The 23,294-nt window shown below is 44.6% G+C and overlaps 1 protein-coding gene across 1 annotated transcript in view; it reads right to left on the bottom strand.

The window, feature by feature from the left end:
- GABRA5 (gamma-aminobutyric acid type A receptor subunit alpha5) overlaps positions 1 to 23,294 on the bottom strand; it is an 85,260-nt gene that overhangs the window by 55,219 nt on the left and 6,747 nt on the right. Inside the window, exons 4-6 of the mRNA XM_012760278.2 lie at positions 15,527 to 15,648; positions 13,615 to 13,682; positions 13,286 to 13,506 (exon numbers count right to left, since the gene is read on the bottom strand). Of these exons, the coding sequence (XP_012615732.1) occupies positions 13,286 to 13,506; positions 13,615 to 13,682; positions 15,527 to 15,648 (411 nt within the window). The remainder of the gene's footprint in view (positions 1 to 13,285; positions 13,507 to 13,614; positions 13,683 to 15,526; positions 15,649 to 23,294) is intronic.

Here is a 23,294-nt window from a genome sequence, read left to right as displayed (position 1 = left end):
ATGCCACATACAGTATGATTCCAACTATTTGACATTCTGGGAAAAGGCAAAACTATGAAGAAAGTAAAAAGATCAGTGGTTGCCAGGGACTTGGGGGAGGGAGGGATAAATAGATGAAATACAAAGGATTTTTCGATGAGCAAAAATACTCCATGTGACATATGACATTATACAAGTGCACAAACCCATAGAATGCACAAAACCAAGAGTGAACGCTAATGTAAACTATGGACGTGGCGTGATTATGATGTGTCAATTTAGGTTCATCAGTCACTCTAGTGGGGGATACCAATAATGGGGAAGGCTATGCATGTGCAAGAGCAGAACATATATGAGACATTTGTGTACCTTACTTTGATTTCTCTGTAAACCTAAAACTGTTTGAAAAAATAAATTGTTTTAAAAGTATACTTTTTTCATCTACTCAGGAGGCTGAAGCAGGAGGATCCCTTGAAGCCCGGGAGTTACATGTTGCAGTGAGTTATGATGATGCCACTGCACTCCAGTCTACCTGAGGTGGCAGAGCGAGGCTCTGTCTCAAAAAAAACAAAAACAACAACAAAAAAAACCCATATTTTTTAAAAGTGGAGGGAGTTCACTGCTAGTAGACTTGCCATATATTAAATTCTAAAAGGAGTCATTTAGGCAGAAATAAAAGGACATTCAACAGCAACTCAAAGCCATCTATGAAGAACATTAGTAACACTGATAACATAGGTAAATATAAAACCAGTATTATCATATTTTTTGTTTGTAACCTCTTTTTTATCCTATATAACTTAAAAGACAAATGCAAAGAATGATAATTATAAATCTATGTTAATAAGCACACCATATATAGAGATGTAATTTGTGACAAAACAACATAAGGGGAGAGAGAGCTACAGTAATAAAGTTTTTTATATACAATGGAAACTAAATTAGTATTAATTCAAACTAGATTGTTATAAATTTAGATGTTAATTTTAATCTGCAGGGTAACCACTATGAAAGTAATTCTAAAATACAAGATAAAAGAAATGAAATGGAAATCAAAATGGCACACTAGAGAAAAAAATCAATTAAACACAAAAGAAAGAAGTCATGGAAGAACTGTGGAACAAAAAATGAAATAGGTACATAGAAAGCAAATATAAAAATGGTGGAAGAACTTCCTTGTCAGTAATTATATTAAATGTAAATAGATTAAACACTTCAGTTAAAACACGTATATTGGCAGAATCAATACAGAAATATGAACTAATTCTATATTGTGTACAAGAGACTCGCTTTAGTTCCAAAACCACAAAAAATTTGAAAGTGAAAGGATGAAAAAAGACATTCCATCCAAACCATCATCAGAGAGAGCTTTGAGACAGAATTTGTTCCAAGAGAGAAAGAAAGACATTACATAATAATAAATGGATCAATTCATGAAGAATATATAGAAATTATAAACATATATGAAGTTCATAAAAGAAACCCAAAAATATGTGATGCAAAACTGACAGAATTCAGAGGAAAACAGATAGTTCTATAATAATGGTTGGAGAATTCAATACCCCATTTTCAATAATGGATAGAACATATAGACAGAACATTGACGAGAAAATGGAAGACTTCACCTACACTATAAACCAATTGGACCTAACAAACATACAAAGAATACTCCAATAGTAGGATACACATTGTCCACAAGGGCACAGGGAGTATCACTTGGGACAGATCATCTGTTCAACCACCAAACAAGTCTCAAATTTAAAAACTCTGAAATCATACAAAGTGTCTCTGACCACAGTGGAATGAAGCTAGCACTCAATAACAAAAGGAAAACTGGAAAATTCACAAATATGTGGAAATTAAATACATTCCTAAATAACAAATCAGTCAGAGAATGTACCATAAGAGAAATTAGAAAAAAAAATTCTGAAATGAATGAAAATAAAAACACAACCTATCAAAACTTATGTGATGTAGCAAAGGCAATGCTCAGAGTGGAATTTACAGTTGTAAATGCCTACACCAAAGAGAAAAAGGAAGTTTTCAAATCAAGAACCTAACTTTACACATTCAGGAACTAGAAAGAGAAGAGCAAACCGAGCCCAAAGCTAACTGAAGAAAGGAAACAACAAAGATTGGATAAATGAAATAGGGATGAGAAAGATAACAGCTTGCTGGGCTTATGCGCAGGTCAGAGGGCGTGCTGACTAGTGACCTGAAAGCTCACAGGGCCCTGACCCCAGGTGCCAGACTTCCACACTGCAGGTGCTGCTGTGTCCAATCCCTGAGTCCTGCCTCCAGAACTCTGAATGCCTCAGAAAAGGAATTAACACTTTGAGCTGGTATTTATAATGCCATTCAACATGCTTTGCTTTAAAAACCAGGATTTTTCAAACAAGACACCACATCCTTCTTTTGCAGAGCCGAGAGAAAGGGCACCTGGGTGGATAGACAGAAACGTGATGTCTAAGTCAGCCGTCCTCAACCTTTTGGCAGAGACTGGTTTCATGGAAGACAGTTTTTCCATGGCCCTGGGGGAGGCGGGCACAGAGGCAAAGTTCAGGCTGTGATGCGAGAGGTGGGGAGAAGCTGTAAATACAGATGAAGCTTCACTCACTCTCCTGCCACTCACCTCCTGCTGTGTGACCTGGTTCCTAACAGGCCATGGACTGGCAGGGTCTGCAGCCAGGGGTTGGGGACTGCAGGTCTAAGTGACACTCGGAAGGCCACCCGAGGCAACCTCAGCAGAGTGGCCATGCAGCATCTTCCACAATGCAAGGATGTGGGTTAACTTTTGTGTTGGTCTTTTTCACTGCACAGAGAGGGTTTGTTTTTCCATATTTGGAGACTCAACAGAGATTTTTTTTTACCTGTCTGCCAATCAGTATCATTCCTCTCAATTTCCATGATAGCAGTCTGGCTCTAACTCTCTTATTTCCACTGCTCATTTCAAAATGCTCTATTTTCTACTGTGGCAACTCATTTTGTGACAGTCTATCGTTCCTCCTAAGTGGTCAGGCAAATATTCTGGATCTGTCTGGAGTTTCTGTGGATAAGGGAAATGCAGGGTGTTCTTGCTATCATTTAACCTATTGAGCTCAGAGCTACCAATGTCCAAGTATCATCAACTTAGAAGAGGTGCATTAAGTTTTACCTTATAAAAGAAGAAAATATATTCCATATTGTTTTTAAGCCTCCGTGTGATGCCAGACAAAGGAGTGGTGAGAGGTGCTGGGTTCCAGGACAACCTGCAGTTGGGAATGACTGAAGGCGGAGCGAAGTAGGTTGGGAAGGAAGTGAAACCACAGGGCGGTGAGCAGGGCGTCTCGCCTCTCTGCATGGAGATGTGGCTCTCACAGAGCCCCTGTACCATCATGGCTAACAAGTTTAAACAGACATCTCTGGCTCAGGCACCGTGGAAGAGCTCTTCCCACTTGTATTCCAACAGCCCTGGACGATGGGTATTATTTCACTCCCACAGGCACAGAGCAGTTAGGTAACTTCTCCCAAGTCATGCAATTAGTGGTGGAGCTAGGATTCCAGCCCAAGCAGAATAGTGCCAGAGCCTGCACAGACCTTAGAGTGCAATTAAGAATTTGCAAGTTAGTTAACAAGCTGTAAATCCTTCACAGGGTAAGTCCAGGTAGTCCTTGGCAAAGGTCTTCGTGTCTGTATTCAGAAGGAATAATAATATAGGAGAGAAAAACTGAGAACAAGGAACCGGCCCGTGAAGGCACAGCTCTCGGGGACCAAGGAAATGGCCTGACTGGGTGGCCAGTCAGGGACAGACCTGAGAACCAGGGAGTGCCCTGAGGTAGAGAAAGAGTGAAAAGCAGGCAGCGACAAATGGCCCTGCCTGGTTAGCAAAGAGCTAGGCAAGCAGCTGCTGTTGGAGAGGAACTCTGGGCTGTGTTTCAGACCTTGGTCCCATACAGATGAGGAGGTGTCCTAGGGCCACAGAGCATGGAACAGGGCTGGAGTGCATTTTAAAGCATGTAGGTAAATAGAAGGTGGACTTATGGAAACTAATGGATATTCGGAAAAGGTACCAAGACTGAGACTAAAAGACACAACATTAGAGAAACCTGATATTCTGTGAGCCCAGCTGTGCCTTTGGGTTCTTGGGGCTTTGGAAAGGTCCCAAGTCTCAGTTCAATCATGTACAAAATAGGGCAAAAACATATGCCCAACCTCCTTGGGGAAGAGCCTACAACAGACCGCCAGTGGCTGCAAATAACAGATTTTAGTCCTAAAGACAGGGAACATGAACAGCTCTGTTGCCTGAGAACACAGGAAGACCCAGGCTGATGCAAGCAAGGATAACGAAGGCCGGGAGACTCAGATGAAGGGAGACCCAGAGGAAACTGGATCTGACTAGAGCCCTAACCACACTGGAGCAGCTTCTACAACGAGGGGATGAGGGCAGTACAACAACCTGGCGCCAGGAGGAAATCAGTGTGTGTGTACTGGGGGTGCAGGCAGGAGCCCACACACAAGCGCTGTCTCAGGCCCCACTGACCCCCCGAGACGCCTGCAGGGACGACTGGGACCTCATGGATGAGAACAGAGACACTAAGTGACAGTGGTTCCTGTGCGGTGGGGGACTCAGGACTCATATCCTCCCTGTCTGGGACAAGGTACATGTTCCAGGCACTTTGCTAGTTTTGCTGTAAGAAGTAAAAGCATTCAGAGAGAAGTGTACTGTTGGATGGAAATAGGAACTCCTCCCAGGTTTTCATTTTGACACTTCATGAGTCATGGAGTGCTGAGCATGAGTGCTGTGGCTGTGGCTGTGGGTCCTGGTCTGCAGGTGCAGGTCCGGGTCTGCAGGTGCAGGGTCCGGGTCTGCAGGTGCAGGGGTGTGCCCTGCTATCTGTGGCAGGGCTTCCTCACACTGCGGATTTGCTTCGGGCGACCTTCTCTCCAGCAAAGGAAAGCAGTCCTACCTACTCCACAGATGACCACAGAGCGATGGGCAGCACGTGGCACTGCCTGGCCTGTGGGGGCTCAGGAAAGGCTCCGGCCCTCCCCCTAACAGTTCCCAAAGGCCCAACCGAAAGTAACTAGTCTCGAATCCTCGGGTCCTGGTGCACTTCTCGGTCTCACTCCCTGCTACTCCTTGATGGGCCACCACCTGCCCCTCAAGGAAACACTTTGTACTATTCACACCAATTCCCAGCCCCCACTTCTGTTCACACTGATCCCTGCATCCAGCCAGCCAGCAGCTCCAGCCCTCGCCCAGCCACTCCACCTCCTGGGCTGGGACCCACAGCCCGCCACACAGCCTGGCCCAGTCACCGCGTGTTCCCAAGTCACCTGCCTCCCTCTGTGGGACTCCAGGATGAGTAGCCACAGGCTCTGCACGTGCTTTGTAAATGAAACTTCCAGTGGACAACAGGATGAGGCAAGTGGGCAGGCAGTGCAGGCTGAATTAGGGCCTGGGTGAGGGAGGGGACGAGGGCAGGTCTGCTCCACAGCCACTGCTAGTTTGTTTAAATGAACACACAGGAGAGGAGCCCAGACAGACGCTGGGCATTGCCTCTCCCCCACTTAATGTGTACTTTAGTCAGAGGATTAAAGCCCATGCCCTCCACACACACCCCACATTCACACTCACCCACACACTCTTGTACCCCCAACATGTCCCCACAAACAATACTCTCGCGGCCCCCTCTCACTTTGACAGAGGCGAGCTCCAAGCCCTGCCAGGAAAGGCTGGCATCTGCCAGGCGCTAAGCTGGGCTCCGGCTGGGCTGTGACCACTCCTGCCCGGGGCTGGGTCTCTGCAGGTGGGCACCCGGGCAAAGGCTTTAGGACCGGCCCTTTGGCTGAGAGTCCAACTTAAAACATCTAGTCTGATCACATCTATTCACGCTAGGTATCTCCATTCAGAGATCACACGAGGGCAACAACACATTTAAAACAGAACTCCACATTTCCCTGAGCCCCTGGAGAAAGTCCTGGTTTTCTTCCAGTGTTCCCATTCATTCATTCCTTCAAGTCATAAAACAGCACAGTAAGACGGACCTGCAGACACCTCCCGTGTATCACCCCATTTCAAATCTATCAACAAGTCCTGTCAGTTCTCCTCTAAAATGTCTGGAACTCTGTCCATTTCTCTCCCCGTCCACAGCGCCCACCTTCCACAGAGCTGCCTTCCTTCGTCTCTCTCAGGTGAGGCATCCCCTGCCTCACCTGAGCACTTCACGCCACCTGGATCTTGTTCCTCCAAGCTGTTTTTTTCCACAAGGCAGCAGATTCCTCAATTTAAATCCCTTCAGGGGTCCCCTATGAGTGAGGATGCACCTCACTCCGCAAACTGTCCTTTGCTTGTCTACTTAGAAGTGCTGAGCCCTGGCACCTCCCACGTCCCCACCTCCCATGGCACCGAGTTGCCCAGGGAGGCCTCTCATGACCCTGACTGCTCCCTGCACAAACTGCCCCTCCTGCTGTTCCACCCCAAATTCTTTTTCTTCTCTGTTTTCATGCTAACTGACAATGCTTATCTTTAATTGTGTGTATTTTATCGACCTTATTACTATTGCTTGAAGCATTACAAAAAAAAAAAGACTTAGACTCTACTGGGGAAAAAATGAAGTTCAGTAATAAAAATGAGATTAGCAATGTGTATGAGTTTCATGTTAGATATCTATGAAAATATTCATAGTTTATTTGATCATTTATACTTCTAAAATACTTCAGAAAAATCACCTCCCTTAAAAGATTGTAACACTAGAAGTATTTTAAACCTTCACTGAAGCCCAAGGATTTCCTGAGTCCCCTGGCTGTGAACGCTCTGCATGCTCATCTGAGTTACAGGAAAAAGCAGCTGGCTACTGCTGGCCTACGGGGGTGCAACAGAACTCAAGATTTCACGGCACTTGGGAGACACTTTGGAGGCATGGAGGACCCAAGCACATCCTCCTTCTACATTAGTATCAGGCAAATGCCTAATTGTTTTCAGGGTAAATTCAGAAATCCTTACTGCCTTAGCACATAACTGTGAAACAGTGACTGCTCTGAATTTTCTCTTACCTGGCTAACATTTATGGGTTGTCACAAACTCAAGGCCTGGCGTATGCAGAGATGAGACCATCAGTTTCATCCTATTAGGAGGACCACAGTCTTTGAGCTGGTTGTCCACCTTTCTCCAGGTGGCCACAGAGGAGGACTCCTTCAGCTGCCCTCTGATGTGACTCAGGGCCCATGTGTCCCGGAGCCTTGGAGGCAGGGGTAGGCGGCTGCTTGCTGGTGGGTAAGCACGAGCTCCCTGGCTCTGAGCAACCTGAGGCGGCCGTAGACCCCCCAAGTGGCCTTGGGAACACTCCCCAGAAACACAACACTTTATTTTCCCTGACAGCGCTTCCGTGACAGCAATGCTTTCCTGGTGCTCTGAACTCTCTGTCCTGTCTTCCCCTCAATGTAAGCAGGTTTGGCGCTCCCTGGGGAGGCTCTGCGGGCTGAACCGTATGAACAGGTTTCCTAGATATTGTATTAAAACAGGGAGAGGCAGGCAGGTTTGGGAATCTGAGCTTTAATGATAGGTTAATTCCTGGGCATTCTCTTTTACTTGCTGCATTCGCCTCACCTGTGAAGGGGGGAAATGATGATACCAAATTCTTAAGAGTGTTCTGTGGATTCAATGGGTTTGTATGTTCTGAAGCACCTAGCACATAACTAAGGCCACCTATATTTTTATTTTTCACAAAATACTTAGCAGATCAGCTCAAGCGGTTCTTTCCACTCAGATACAACCGAGTGTCTGGGTCTTTTATCTGTGAGGCTTGAGCTGGGAGGCCTGCAGCTGAGAGACTGGCCTGCCACATCCCAGCTCTGAGGAGAGGTCACGAGAGATACCCCAAAGCCTGGTGGAGGACGTGGCCCTTAGCATGCACGTGTCTCTGTCTAAGAAGGTCCCTGCTCCAGCCAGGCGAGAGCTACACCAGGAGTCTGGCTTCTCTCTCACTAGAACCGAGAGTGTCCACAGCTCTTGAGGGGTCTGGACCTAAGAAAGCAAAACTGTGCTGGAGGTGGTCCATTTGCAAAGGACGAGGTGTCCTTTGTGAGATGTGTACTTAATAGTCAGAAGTACGGCCAGCCTAGGCTGAATGACTGAATTTACTGCAGAAGAACAGCCTTCACAACAGACCCACAATACTTCTGGTCATGTTTTCCAACCAACTATGCAAGAAATAAGTGTTAAAATAGCCTCATTTGTATGCTGCAAGTACAAATTTTTAGCCAAACATAAAACCTCTTTATAAAATTGGGAGAAACCTAAGCACTGCTCTTATCTGTGAAAGAGAAACTCTCTGGTTCTGCTAAATCTCTCATACTGAGGTCTAAGCAGTGAGATGGCCCTGTATAAGAAAAGGTGTCTCATTCGTTCCATTATCATTCATGCCTCCACAAACCCGTGTTACATTCCCCCTCCACCTGACACTGGTACTATATGGAATATATGGAATGCCACAGGAGTTCACACATGTTCATACATGAGTGTCACACATGTATCATACACACAGTAATTTTCCAAAGACACTCAGTGGAGAACACAGAACTTAGGGAATCAACTGTAGTGTGCAAAATGCTCCTATCATGCCTAGAGGACCAAGAGCCGAACCAGGGAGGTAGCAGGTGGGTGGAAGTCAGAAGGCTCTCAGGGAGATGTGTGGGAGGCAGTTGGTCTTCAGGGACTGGGGAAGTGAGGAAGGGTGTGGGTGCGTGCCCGGGGAGCCCGGCCAGGCAGACAGAGGTGAGAGCAGCAGTGTGCAAGTCAGGCTCCATGTCTCTAACCTTGGGAATGAGGCTACCTCTAAATTAAGTCAGGACAAGGGAGCTCTGTAAGACATATGTCCCCAAGGAAAAGAACAAAGCTGATGCACTAGAAATCCTGAGATGAGTAACTGTTACGCATGTTTTTTTAATAGACTGGTTGCTAATTGCATCTTATGTAGTAAAATGGGTTGACACTTCATTTTCACATATATAGTGTCAGGGAGGAAGTTAAAGAGAGGCAACTGCTCCTCCCATTGTTGGTGGGATAAAACTGCTATATTTTTTTTGTAGAGAACAGTTTGAAAATTTGTATCAAAAGATTTATGTTTTGTTCAAGTCCTAAGATTTATTCAAAGGGTATATGTATGTGCTTGCATCACAATGTTACCACAGAGGGAAAAAATGGAAATAACATGAATTTTTGTTAGAAGCTATATAAAGACAGGATAACCACATGATGGAATGTGATGCATCACAAAGTTTCAGAACAATATTTAATAACATGAGAAAATATTTTCAATACTGTATATTATAAATTATAAAGCTACTTAAGAAATGGTTTCCAGAGAATGAGACCACTCAAAAACTATAGTAGACTATGTGCATATAAACACAGATACTACACACAGAGACACATAGACATGGCACACACCAAAATGTTAATATTGATTCTCTTTGGTCTTGATGTCATCATAACCATATTCCATACTTTGTGATTTTCCATGTTTAATAAATTTTTAAATCATATTTTGATTATTTTCAATAAAAAATAAGTGTTATTTTTAAGATTTAAAGAGTCGGCCAATATATCTGTTGGTTTCAGGAAAGAAGTTTTTAACTAGACACTGGTATATGTATGTATAGACATATGTGCTTATACATATATACAGACACATCTCAGTCTCTAGTTAAAAACTTCCAAATATATATGCATAATTTCCTTCAAATATATTGCCCACAAATCAAATATGCATAACATAAATCATTTTCTTCAAGTTACTTATTATACTAAAACAGGTGCTATTGAATACTGCCAGCCAATGACCAAGCAAAAATGTGACAATGCTACCTCCAAGTGGCCATTCAAGGAATATGCGTATTTATTAGCCAATGTTGGAAGCAGAGCCCTGGGGATGGCTCGTAAAAGGGATCATACTTTGTAAGCATGCTCTTAAGGATCCAATGGGAAATGTTTGCCACTCTCTTTGGGCTTTATTCTGAGCAGCTGATGAACTTTAGCTTCAGACCCAGTAAACGAATGACCCATTGTGGGTAGATAGTTCTTCAAAAACCAACAGTGTCATTTAGCGCCACCAGGCAAGTGCCTCTGGCTTTTGGCCGGACATTTTGGGAGCAAATGACATCTAAGGCTTACATTCCTTTGGCTTCTTTTGAATCACCTATGTAAAGAATTCCATCTGGCTTGATTGCGTATATCTTTGAATACTAATTTAAAGGATTTCTGAGGCATGGTGGGGATTTTCCACAAAAAATCCTATTCAATATGGTTAACTATGATTTATTGTACATTTTCAAAAAGCTTGGAGAGACGATTTTGAATGTTCACAACACAAAGAAATGATGAATGTCTGAGGTGATGGGTATGCTAATCACCCTAATTTGATCATTACACATAGTATTCACATACCGAAGTATCACTCTGCATCTCAAACATGTACAAATTTTATGTATCAACTAAAAAGAAAAAGAAAAAATTTTTAAATTCTATATAAGTACAATAACTTCTATGTAGTTACTTTTTAAGAGATGGTAACTGTACTTTTTCAAACATTTCTAGATGTTCATCTTAGGTTAAAAGGACACCACATAAACCCTGATTTGTTCTATGCTTTCGTGTTTCATTTTTTAAAATTAGGTCCAAAGTAAAAAAAAAAATTAAAGATACAATTTTATTTGAAAAATTTATCAATTTTTATATTTCCCAAATGTCTGGTATCACAAGTAATATCATAATAGACACCTCTGTGTATGATGCTTCATCCATATGCCAGTTATTTTCTTCAGATAGATACTACTAGTGGGAATTACTAGATCAAAGCATATCATTGCTTTTACACGGCTCGACAGGTGTGGCCCAGAGCTGATCAGAAAGGCAGTGCCACCAAAGCCCTTGATAATGGGGTGGAGGCCCCAGATCACCGTCCATGGAATGATTTGTATTCCCACCAGTAATGTGTATTGCCATTTCACCATCTTCCCCAAATCAATAGGTAGAAATGCTATCACATTATAGCTATAGCTCTATCCCATTAAAATTCATAACACTTGGAAGTGGAACTATTTCCACTTTCCAAATGTTGTATATGACTGAAAAGGAAAACTCATTACCAACTTAGCAACTCATTAGCTGACTTCCTCTGCATAAACAGCCACTAATTACTCTGCTTCTCACCTCTCAGGCTTCCTTCTGGGCATGACAGTCTGAGGAGGGTAATAAGGCCAGCCTATATCTAATAATGCTGTGTCCCTACAATTTTCAAATGTGGTGGATTAAACAAGCACATTCCTAAGACCTGAACTCAAATTCCTGTTGCCACTCACTAGCTGCGTGACTCTGGGCTGATTTCCGAACACCTCTGCACCTCACTCTCCTGTTAATGGTCGCAGGGTCACCTGGCTGACAGGGCTGTTTGAGGACTGAAGGGTTCTCTGTCTATGAAGTTGCCTGGTACGCAGAGCTCAGTAAGAGGCCCCCCTCCTGCCTCTTACTCTTCTAAAAAATAGGCCTAACTCCCCAGCCCGTTCCGGCAATAATGAGCCAGACGAGAACACCCCATTGTCTTCTAGAATTAGAACTGCACATTTTGTGATATACCTTTCAGGCTTTGGACCTAGCTACAGTCTCTCAGTAATGAAAACCAAGGACAACAGTCCAGTGAGGACTGTGGGTATTTTTACTCTATGAACAGAACACAGGCACCCTCACAACAGCCACATCCAATCATTCCTCCGGTGTGGGCCCCTCAGCATCGTCCAACACCTGACTCTCCACACCTGCTCTCTGCGCACAGAGCTGAGATTGCCCTCTGTCTCTCCGTACCCCTCCTTTTCCACAGGAGGATGAGCAAGGCCTTATTCTCAACCCTGGCAATGTTTCTCAGCTTTTCAACATATTTCTCTTTATTGAGAAGGCACCGTCCAAGGACATTGATGTTCACAACTCATGTCTCCATCCATGAACAAAACATGTTCCAGGTCAATGTAAGGAAAAGCCAAGCATGACGAAAGGCAAAGAATACCAAGATGTGTATGTTATAGGATCACTCATCACACAGCTCCTCACTGGACTGGTACAAGAAAAATCAAGTTCTACTGTCAAATAAGTTTGGGACACAGTGTGTCAAAGTGTTCCTCAGAACTGTGGTCCCCAACCCCCGGACCAAGGACCAGTACCAGTCTGTGGTCTGTTGGGGACTGGGCCACAGAACTCTGCCACCCTCCACCCCACCCCCAATCTATGGAAAAATTGTCTTCCATGAAACTGAGGGGGGGGGCACACAGCAGGAGGTGAGCAGCCGCTGGCAAGTGAGCAAAGCTTCATCTGTATTTATAGCCACTCCCCATCTTGAATCACTGCCCGAGCTCCTCCCATCCCCACCCCACCCCAGTCTGTGGAAAATTCGTCTTCCGTGAAACTGGTCCTTGGTGCCAAAAAGGTTGGGGACTACTGCCTCAGAACATATAGGAAATGCAGCCTCTGAAGATGATAGTAACAACACCATTTTCTGCTATGTTTGCTTCTTTTAAATGCAAAGTTTTGGGGGAAAATGCGGGTGGGGGGAAAAAATAAATACAAAGTTTATTGTGAAAAATTGTAGCAAGATAGAGAAATTCCACTAATGTCTACCTAAATGCATGGGCTTTTTTTAGAAAAAAAAACAAAAACTTGGTTTTAGTGCCTTTTTTTGATTTAAAAAATATTTTCGGAAGCACACTCACACCCACCATGGAAACTTTGAAAAGCTATAAAGGAGGCTTTCTTGCTGGTCAATTTATTGATTTATTCAAGGACAATGAATAATTCAGAATTTTAAAAAATGACTAATGGTCATTTTAAACCAGAAATACTAAAAATTAACCTCAGCACTGGAATGTTATCAAAGCATGTGAGAAACGAGCTGTTAAAAAGTCCAAAGGTTGCACAACTGCAACCAAAAAAAGAAAAGACCCTTTTAGATTCCTCTTAGATTTTTTAAATGCAACCTTTATAAAATAAATGTTCCCTATCTGACACTATCTGGGTCACTATTGCAAAGATGCTCCTGAGCTTTAACCAAATAAACAAGCACAAATAACAAACGGACATGGGCCTAGGGCAGCCAAGGGACAGAATGTACCTGAGCGTTAGCGTGGGTGGATCTCGAGGCGAAAAACGCCCAAGACACACAGGATGCAATCCTCAAGCCCATGCTCGTCACAATTCTGCTGCGTGGCCCCTGGAAGAGGACGGGCAGCTGTGCCCGCCCGCACGGTCCCTCCGCCGCGCCCCGCGCCCCCGCCCGCTCACCGCATGGTGTAGAGCAGCGTGCCGTCGTCCTCCAGCCGCAGCAGCTTGTTGGGCGTGGTCATGTTGTGCGCGATGGACTTCTTCCCGTTGTGGAAGAACGTGTCCGGGGTCCAGATCTTGCTGGCAAGAAGGTTGTTGAGAGGGAGGCGCTGCATGGGCCCCTTAAACCGAAGCCTTTCATCCTTCCAGCTTTGTCGGAAAAACACATCTATAGTATACTCCTAATGCAAAGGGAGGCAACGAGGTGACGTCAGAGTACAAGAGTCCTTAGCGGCTCCTGTCAGCGTTTATTTAGAATAGTCTGTGTGGGGCCGTGCCCTGGGACCTACCATTTCCGTGTCGGACACCGGGCCGAAGCTGGTGACGTAGATGTCCGTCCTCACCTGAGTGATTCGCTCTGAAACACAGACACAGGTTCCTCGGCTCGCACCGACTCACCCTGCGCTGTCCTGACCGCCCCTGTGTTCTCGGTCTATTAACTGACTTCACTCTTTGCAGCCAGGGGGCTCTCACAACGTGTTGGGTAAATGTGGAGGACTCGACAAATACCAAATGAAGCCAAGCTGCTCCAAACTATAACATGAAATAAAACATCCATCATATAAAGAAAGCAGCTCGGCTGTCATTGCACTTCTGCCCCCTGGGGAGCAGTTCTGAGTATAGGTGGGTTGAAGCCTGGCTGTGGATTTTGGGTGGTTTCACCAACACCTGAGCTTCAGTCTCCTCCTCTCTAAACCTGCAGCGATAATGCCAGCCTGGCGGTGCACAACCCTGCCCTCCCCATGCATAGTGGCTTTAAAAGGGGTTGGACAATTTGGGGTGAAGGTTGCTGACTCAGAGGAGTTTGGAGGCACTGGTGGCCTCCAGGGAAGGGACGTAAGAGAAAGTGCCCACAAGTGTGCCCTGAGACAGGGATGGCCCACTTCTCCTTAAATGGCATTTTGAACTGTTAGAAATCCCTATCATGGGAGACTACTAGTTCATTTAAAATTACTTGGGAATATATACAATGATAAAAGCAGCTAATAATATTGGGGGGAAATCTGTATGTTCCTCAGGCACCCCTGAGCCCTGAAACCTCCCATGGTTATGAGTAGGAACCACACTCGGAGTGCACTACAGCCCACACTAAATAACCCCAAGCCACTCCACAGTATCACCATGGGTCAGAGACCCTTGGGGTCACATGTCGTTGTGTGATGATCATCTATCTGCATGGTGTGTATTTGTTCATGGGTCTGTGTGCCTGTGATGCTGGGTGTTGCATGCTGCAGTGTGCCCATCTCCCCACTGAGATGCCAGCTCCAGCCAGGCACCCCTTAGGCCCTCCGTACTATCCGCCCACCCTGCAGGACTGAAGGCAGGAGGATGAGAGGATGCCATAAGAGTTAACAGCAGCTCAGTAGATTTCTAGGTGCTTTGATCCTTCTGGGTGTTGGGACTGGGCTGCTAGACACAGAAGCCTGGGGACATAATTCAGAGGGCAGAGTAAGATATTGTCAAGGAGCCTGTGTCTACTTTTCTTGTCCATAAGGCAGAGGAATGGCAATTAATGCTGTAAATTAATCTCCCCATTAAAAATGCAAATACTGGACAAGAACTAAACTTTTCCTCCAAGAATGCGTTTCCTGGAATGTTTCTACCTCACCTAATACAGGAAGTTCAAACTCACCACTTCTAAACTGGTTACAGCCATGGGCATTGCACGTGCCTAGAAACTGCACACAATTCTCAGCATAAAATTAAGCCATGTCTGTTGTGCCCTGAAAGCACAATCTACTATCAGTTATTTTTTATCAACTCATGCAGAGTCAAGTAAATACTACAACCTTTGCCACAGTGAAAATTTAAACATAATAACCTATAAAGATGTGAAGAACAATTGCATTCAGTGGATTTCTGAAAAGGACTTGCATAGATATGAGAGAATGAGGTTGCTTGTATATTATTTCAGCTTTAATAACACCTAAGAGCTGGTTCCTCCTTCAGAGAACCAGAATGGAGGTTAAGATCATCTGGGAAGAAGGGAGTTTGTGGGGACGTGTCTCCCAGCTTCTTGCATCTGGAAAAATGGTAACAAAGGATGCAGGATCCTTGGCAAGGGTAAAGCAACCATCAACTCAAAATCCTTGCAGGGAAGCTCTTTTAGGAATTGCTTGAGTCACAGCACACACAAGCCTGAGATGGGGCTTAAGGTTTCCCTGGGTCCTCGCTGGCCTCAGCTGAGGAAAGCACACTCACCTCCCAGCCCCGGCCGGAGTCTGTTGTCGTAGCCGTCCAAGAGCCCATCCAAGATCCTCGTAAATATTGTGATGTTATCATTGGTCTCATCTTTTCCAGAACTGGTTGGCATTTGTGAAAAGCTTTTTAAAAGAGAAACAAACAAACAAAAAAGAGTTAAAACATATTATTTCTTACAAATTCTTCTCAAGATACAGAAAACGGGGAATCATATGGGGACCCATCTAGCAGGGAGGGCATCTTAGAAGGGGTCTCCCGCTCTGCCTAGGTCATTGCTCTGCATGGATAAGCTTTAGTTCTAGAATATCCAGAGATGTTCTGCTCTGGGCTAGTTGTCCATCAACCTAACATGATGCTCAAAAATCTATCACTCTGTGATTCTGAGGAGCTGTTTATGTCAAGATTTTAGCCATTTTTAAAACAAAATTAGCCACTGCACATGGACTAGCAGAGTATAATTCACTCTCATACAAGATTTTAGAGGTTTGGTTTAAACACAGAAAAACTGAGTTCACATACAGTTAGTGAGTCACTGACAATGGGTGCTAGGACTTGGAAGGGGTTGTTGGAAAACTTTACATAAGTTGAAAGACAAAGTTGTTGCGCCCAAATTTTACTGCATCCTTAGCTAGATTGGGAACGTTTGTGCTGTGAATAACATGCCAGGATTAGAGCGTGCAGTGACAGAAATGATCACGTCTGTGTCATCTCTTTGGGCTCCCACACCCAGCTCCTGGCATGTCTTGTGTGACCTAACACGTCCCACAGTAAAACCCTCGAGAACAGCAGGTTGAATCTCAGGGAAGACACAGAACATATCTGGCTCGTTCAGTGGAGTGATGTTATCCAGGCTCCCCAAGCTTCTGTAGATGCAGCAGAGAGAAACCAGAAACAGCCCCAAGCAGATCTAGACAAAAGGGGATATTATTTGGGGGGAAGGAAAGTCCACAAACCCAGAAGACAGTGACACACCTGGAGAGCATGGACCCCACCTCAGGTCTCTCCAGCTGCTTCCAGATGTGCAAACATGCAAGACATTCTGAATTATGGAGCACTTGACCCACACACTTGGCTTGGCTCTAAGGGGGACTTACTGAGCTGATAGCTAGCTAAGGCTCCCAAGAATTCAGCACCCATGGCACTTGGGAAAAGAACACATGATTCCTGGTATTTCCCTGAAGTGTTTGGCTGAGGGGCCCTCGCTCTGCTGAAAGCACTTTCTTTCCCATGGAAGGGCTGAAATCAGAGCTGAGGGCTGCCATCCTTGGAGAGACGCTGAGGTCAGAATCAATGTGTGCCTGCCCTACCCAGTTCTTGAAAGTCAGTCATTTTCATTGAATGCATCTAACAGATCAATTCCTTACTGGCCTTAAAGCTATTCCCTTTTGAATGAGAGAATATAAAGTTCTCTTCATCTAATTTTCACATCACCATTACAATGTACATAGTCGAAGCTCTAATGAGCTGAAATTCAGCCCTGTTAGTATGGAGCCCACAGACACATACCTTTTATACTCTGTGATTTAGTATTTAAAAATATTAAATTTCCCTTTTCTCTAATATCCATGGTAGTTTCACACGTCAGAAAGACAAAGCACTATGCCTCACACAGCTTAACAGAGAGATGGACAGCCTTGATATCTTCTTCCAGATTTGTGTAAAGAAAGGAAGTTATATTTTGTATTTGCCCAGCTGTGTAACTATTGGTCAAACCAAATCTGGCCTCATTGTCCACTTCCCCTGGAATTTATAACTTGTCAGTTCGATGATTCAATTTTAGTCCAGGTGCCCAATTTTTGGAAGGTCCTTGCTGCCTCCTTTAACTTACAAATTGAAGTGAGAACATATACATTAGTAGAAAAAGCATCTCTTAATGTTTCAAGAAAACTTTTCTAAGCTCTTCCATTCTCTGTGGTGAAAATGTTCTTAAATTACATTAGATCTGAATGGGGACAAAGACTGGACTGCATTATTGACCACTCTGAGACCGTGAGCACTGTCTGTGTGGGCACTGTTTTCCTGGGCTCTCTCCAGCAGTAGAGACGAGGACACACTGCTCCTCTAGCTTCGGGGAAACACCACCCCACTTGGCTCCGAATCTCACTTCACAAATACCCATCATTTCCAATAACAATGGGATAGGATACAGTGCCTAAGAATTCCAAAGCTCAGCTGCCAGTTACTGGCCAAAATTTAAAAAGAAAAAAAAGGTTAAATATCAACACATATTTGCACATAATTATACTTGCCTTGGAGGAATTTTAGTATCTGCCCTGTCCTGCCATAACTGCCTCTTGTATTTATCTGTGGGCCTTGGTACGATAGAGGCTGAGGATGGCCAGTGTTTTCTTCGCTGTTTTAACTGAAGATAGGAGGCAGGAAACAGATACTTAAAAATCCTTAAAAATGCCTATCAGGGCAGGAGCAGGGTTTTGTTTTCTTTGTTTTTGTGTTGTTTTTCATGAGCAGCTGGGAAGCCCTCCTCAGTCCACAGATCATTCTCAAAAATGATTCATCTGCAGTGCATAGTTATGAAACACACCGTTTTCACAGCCATGGAAAAGGCCCTGGCCTTATCACAGGATGCTAACGCTGAGTTTCCTTAGCCCCGGCCTCAGAACCTTCATAAAGGAGAAGCTCACAGAAGTCCAGGGAACTTGCTAGCGCCTCTGCCAAGCTGCACGATCTTTAAGGACTGCTTCTAAGCTAAAGACTAACTTCAGCTAGCAGTGTTTCAGTTTTGAAAGCACTTGAAAAACAAAATAATACAGGGACTTCTGATGAAATGGACTAGGGAAGTGCCCATGAAATTTGATCCACTAATGGGTTTCATTCGTCAGCAGAGTGTTTAAGAAAAATGATTGTGAACATCTTTAAATAGGGTAAACTCTTACAATTGTGCAAATTCCCCACCTCTCCCTGTTGTCTTATGCCTGGCCTTTTCAAGGCATTTGATTCTGAGACCCTTGCATTAGCCTCCCCCTGATTTCTGGGCCTCCCCCTGATTTTCAGGGAAGAGGAAAACTGACCTAGGGTTTTAAGCATGAAGACTGGGTCTGAAACCAAGGAAAGGTGCAAAGGGGTGCTGTGAGCAGTGGTCCTGGAAAGGAAACAAGTGTGGCATTTGCAGAGAGCATGTGAGAGCTCCGGGGAACAGAGCAGCATGTGCCAATGGGGAGATAGGCACATGCCAGTCCACAGAGGACTTTGCATGCCCAGCTACACCCCCTGGAGGTCAGGGGAGCTGTATGCACTTTCCCTGAGGTGGTTGGGCAGCGTGTAAGTGACTGGCTTGGGAGAGGCAAGGCTGGAGGCATGAAGCCCAGTGACTGGGCGTGGGCAGTGGTCAGGGTGGGTGCACAGAGCCATAGCTGGATTTCCGTCTGTGGCATAAAGGGAGGGGAGAGAGGTCTGAAGACAGCAGGACAGGAATTCAGAGGGAGCGACCTCCAAATCAGCCCCCACCAACACAGGTGCACTCTGCTGTGGAAATCACTCATTACTCTGAAAGGGCCAAGGAAGCAAGGAGTTGTATTTTGACTAAGATCTAAAGTTATCTTCCTTTTGGGGAAACTTTAAAGGATTTTATACCAATAAATAAACTTATTTATCTCTCAGTATTACATTCTTTGATGATAATAATAATCATAAATTGTAGATTTCACCTTTTTAAAGGTGCTTCGTTCTACTAAGTGATGCTTGATGACGTTTCCTTACTTTGGCATTTTAAAGGGTACAAGTTGTGTCATGGTTCTGGGGAAGAAAAATCTTTTCGGTGTTGTCGTATCACCCATGATGCCAGTGAAGCTGCTGTGCGATGTTACACTGCTTCCTGGTGTTATCTCGGCCTACGTCCAGGGTCATTTCTGATCTCCATAAAATGGGATCGATAATGGCAACTGTGGCCTTAACATGAAATTACTTTGGGGATTGAACTGGGCTAGTTTTAAGCACCAGTCTTATCTGTCTTCTTAAGTTTCTTCTTTCCCAGTATTGAATGACTTCTGAGAAATGTATTGTATCTTCAGTTTGTTTGCTACTTTTAGTCATTAAATAAGCACCTCTAAGTGGCACCATTGTGATGTCTTCCTCAAATGTCCATCACACACCACTTTAGCTAACTATGTTTTTTTAAAAAACCTATGTAATAAAAAAAAACTACCATGGTGGACACTAGCTGGACACTGAAGGTCAATCCCCAGTTTCTAAGTAAGAGTTTTCCCTTTTAAAGGTAGAAAATAAGAACTCGTAACAATTGTCTGATGGGGCTCGAGTCTTGCATGTGGAGCATTATGCCAGAACTCTTATGTCTCTCCACTCCCCTGGGCCTGACCTTGAAGTCCGCCCAGTTCTGCCCTTCAGCTCCCCGAGTCCTCAGGTCTGTCCCTGCTCCCCACCCTGCGTGGAGGCTCTGCATGCTTGCCCTGGACACTGCCTGCAAGGTCAAACCCAAGCCCAACGGCCACAGCCCCTCTCCTACACTGCCCACCTTCTTGCATTCAGCCGCTCCTTTCTCCAGCCATGCTGGAGGCCCATGCAGGTGACAATACAGCACATGTGCCATCACTGTCCTAATCACAAGTTTCTCCTCGCTCCAGTGTCAGTAAGCACATCCACTGTACTATCACTTGTCTTTAAAGAAGCCTTTCATTCACCCCATATGCCCTTCCAGTTAATGCTCCATTCTCTGTTCCTCTTCTCATCAGAACTCACTGGAAGATGGGTCCATATTAGCAACCCCTGCCACCCTTCTCTTGCAGCCACTCCCACCTGACTTCCCTACCCGCAGCCCCAGGGGACCTCTCTCTGGGGGCCAGGAATGAAATCCACAGTGCCAAATCTGAAGAGCAAGTCTCCATCCTCATCTTACTCGAACTGTGAGCGTCATTTGGCAGAGCGGACCAGTCTTTCCTACAACACCTCCTCTCCTGGGGCTCAGGACCCTGCCCTCTTCGTCCTTCCTCCCTTCATGTGCCTCTTTTTTCTCAGTTGTGCCGCCCCTGCCCTTACTTTCCTGACCTCTCAACACGGACATGTCCCAGGCACAATCCAGGGACCCTCTTCCTTTCTGTCTACACTCAATCTCTACCAGTCTCGTTCAGTCCAAATGCCTTCAATGCCTCCTACACATGGAGGCATCTCGAGTGCATGTTTCCAACCCACTCTCTCTGATCCCCAGACCTCTACGTCCAGGGGCTTGCCTGGCATCTCCACTTGGACATCTAACGGGTGTCTTGCAGGACTTCCATGTGCACCACTGCACTCATGATTTTCTGTACCAAGGCTGCTCTCCTACTGTCTCCACCAGCTCAATGACAGGCGAGGAACCCATCAGGTTTTCGGACCAAATACCTTGGGGTCATCCTTGAGGCCTCTATTTCTTCTGTGAACTTATCACCCACCAACAAATCTTACTGACCAAATAGTCACTCCTCTGGGCCACTGCAGTCTCCTCTCAACTGTCCTCACTGCTTCTTCCTTAAAGCTCTTCTCACTCCACCCCAGATTCCATTCCATTCTATTCACTCAGCACCCAGAGTAAGCTTTAAAATTTAAGTCACATATTGTCACATCTAAATTGCATCACGGTTTCACTCCTACTCAAAACCACACAATGGCCCTTTGACCTTCAAAATAAAAGTCAACTGTTCTTCCTGATACCACCCTGCATGGTCTCCTTACCCCGGTAGCACCCTGCATTCTCCGGCCATTCCTCCTGCCAGTTCAGGCTTCTCTGAGAGCAGCTTTTCTCACGTCCTCACTTTGCTAAGATCTCTGCTTCAGCATCTCCTTCTGGCACACTCACTATCTCTCACTCTGAATTATTCTTCATAGCGTTCTTCATAGCAATATCTTAACTGGCCCCTACTGCTTTACTGTCTGTCTCATGCCAGTCTGCTTTCCTTTCTTGGTGTACTCTTGGCCAAAGAATGACCAGACACACCAAAGTGTCAGGTCCAGCGTCTTGGTGGACTGTTATCCTAGTTCTTTAGCTCCTTGCTTGGGAAAAAATAACACAGGCAGCGCTGGTGTGAAGGAGTGACCGCAAGCAGGAAGCAATTTCACATGAGTAGCTTTTTATTATAAAACAAAACAGGTCTGTCTCTGCGAGTGGAGAGAGACAGACTCACTGACTGACTGACTACCTGATGTGATCCTTCTCTCATCAGTCCAAGTAACTCTTCTGACATCACACAGAGAGTGTGGAGACAGAGCGCAGAGCTGGGCAGCCACACTGCCCTGCGTTAAATAATACTAACGCTATCCTAAATATCTGCCAAAGGGGCCAGGAACCAGGAACCAAATTGATTGTAGAGTGATGGCCAATTGTTTTTGTTAAAAACTGAAAATTAACTGGTTCTGTGTTTCATTAATTTTTAGGATGGCTTTTTGCTTTTGAAATAAATTGTTAAATAAATACAAATGAAATGGATTTTTTTAGTGAACTGCTAAAGCTTGTTTCATAGCATGTCTTACTTTTCCTAGCATATGATTCCTTCTCAATAGCATTTTATTTCACAATCCATATTTTGTATTGGGTTTTATTTGGGCTGCAGTAGACTCACTGTATTTTTGTTGTTGTTTGTTTTTTTAAGAGACAGGATCTCACTCTGTCTTCCAGGCTGGAGGGCAGTGGGGTGATCATAGTTCACTGCAGCCTTGAACTCCTGGGCTCAAGTATTCTTCCTGCCTCAGGCTCCAGAGTAGCTGGGACTATAGGTGTGCACCATCACAGGTGGCTAATTTTTTTCGATTTTATTTTTGTAGAGACAGGTCTTTGCTATGTTGTCCAGGCTGGTCTCAAACTCCTGGGCTCTAATGATCTTCCTGCTTCAGCCTCCCAGAGTGCTGGGATTATAGGTGTGAGCCACGGTGCCTGGTCCACTCATTACATTTATAATGATATTGAGTTCTAGATTAAAATATTCTTCTGTTTCCATTATACAGATTTCATCTCCCATTCTTTCCCTTTTCAGAAGGCACCATAAATATTAGGATATTCTGGGGAAAGCTTACAGTGGAGAATGCTAGCCCCAGCCTGCAACCCTGAGGTAGACCTTGATTCTACCACTTTCCAATAGTGAAATCTTGACACGCTTCTCTAAGCTTTTTCATGTAAAAAGTGAGGATTTTGTGAAAATTAAGTAGTGCATTTTTTTGGCAAATGCATTCTGGAGATTAAGGAGATACACTAATATAAATTTTGATAATGGTTATTGCTACCACCAGAGTTCCATGAAAAGATTTCCTTTTACTTTTGGTTCTAATACTTTCCTCTGAAAAATTATACCAATTAAAACATGCATCTTATGCAATTGAACCTTTGTAAAAATCCAAAAGCCCACATATTCCTTCTCCCCTTGAACCGAGCCAGTGACTCATCCTGGAGCCGACTGCCAGACGGTGTCGGCAGAGAGCTGCACGCTGTCTCTCCTAAGCTTTGCTCACTGCCTATGGGCATAACGAACACGCTAAAAGTTTCCTTCAAAAAGCATATAATTGAGAACTATTTTCTTTGAGTACCTTTTAAAAAAATGTTGGCCATTCCTCGGTAGCCTTGTTTTAGTCACCTACATTTTTTTGTGATACACAATAATTACGTTTCTGATCTGTGCTGGTCCCTAAAAGCTTTGGATGCACCAGGGCTCGTGCACCTGCTAACTGCATCAGTGGTGCTTTCTGAGTGTTGTTATAATTGTTGCAATGACTGTTTGTCCTGGGCCTCCTGAACCTACAGCTACAATATAGGAAGAATTTGTCATCTGGG

The sequence above is a fragment of the Microcebus murinus genome, chromosome 7 (genome assembly GCF_040939455.1).
Source record: "Microcebus murinus isolate Inina chromosome 7, M.murinus_Inina_mat1.0, whole genome shotgun sequence".
Classification (NCBI taxonomy): Eukaryota; Metazoa; Chordata; class Mammalia; order Primates; family Cheirogaleidae; genus Microcebus; species Microcebus murinus.
Note: the sequence above shows the minus strand (reverse complement) of the source record. Positions and strands in the feature narration are given on the sequence as shown.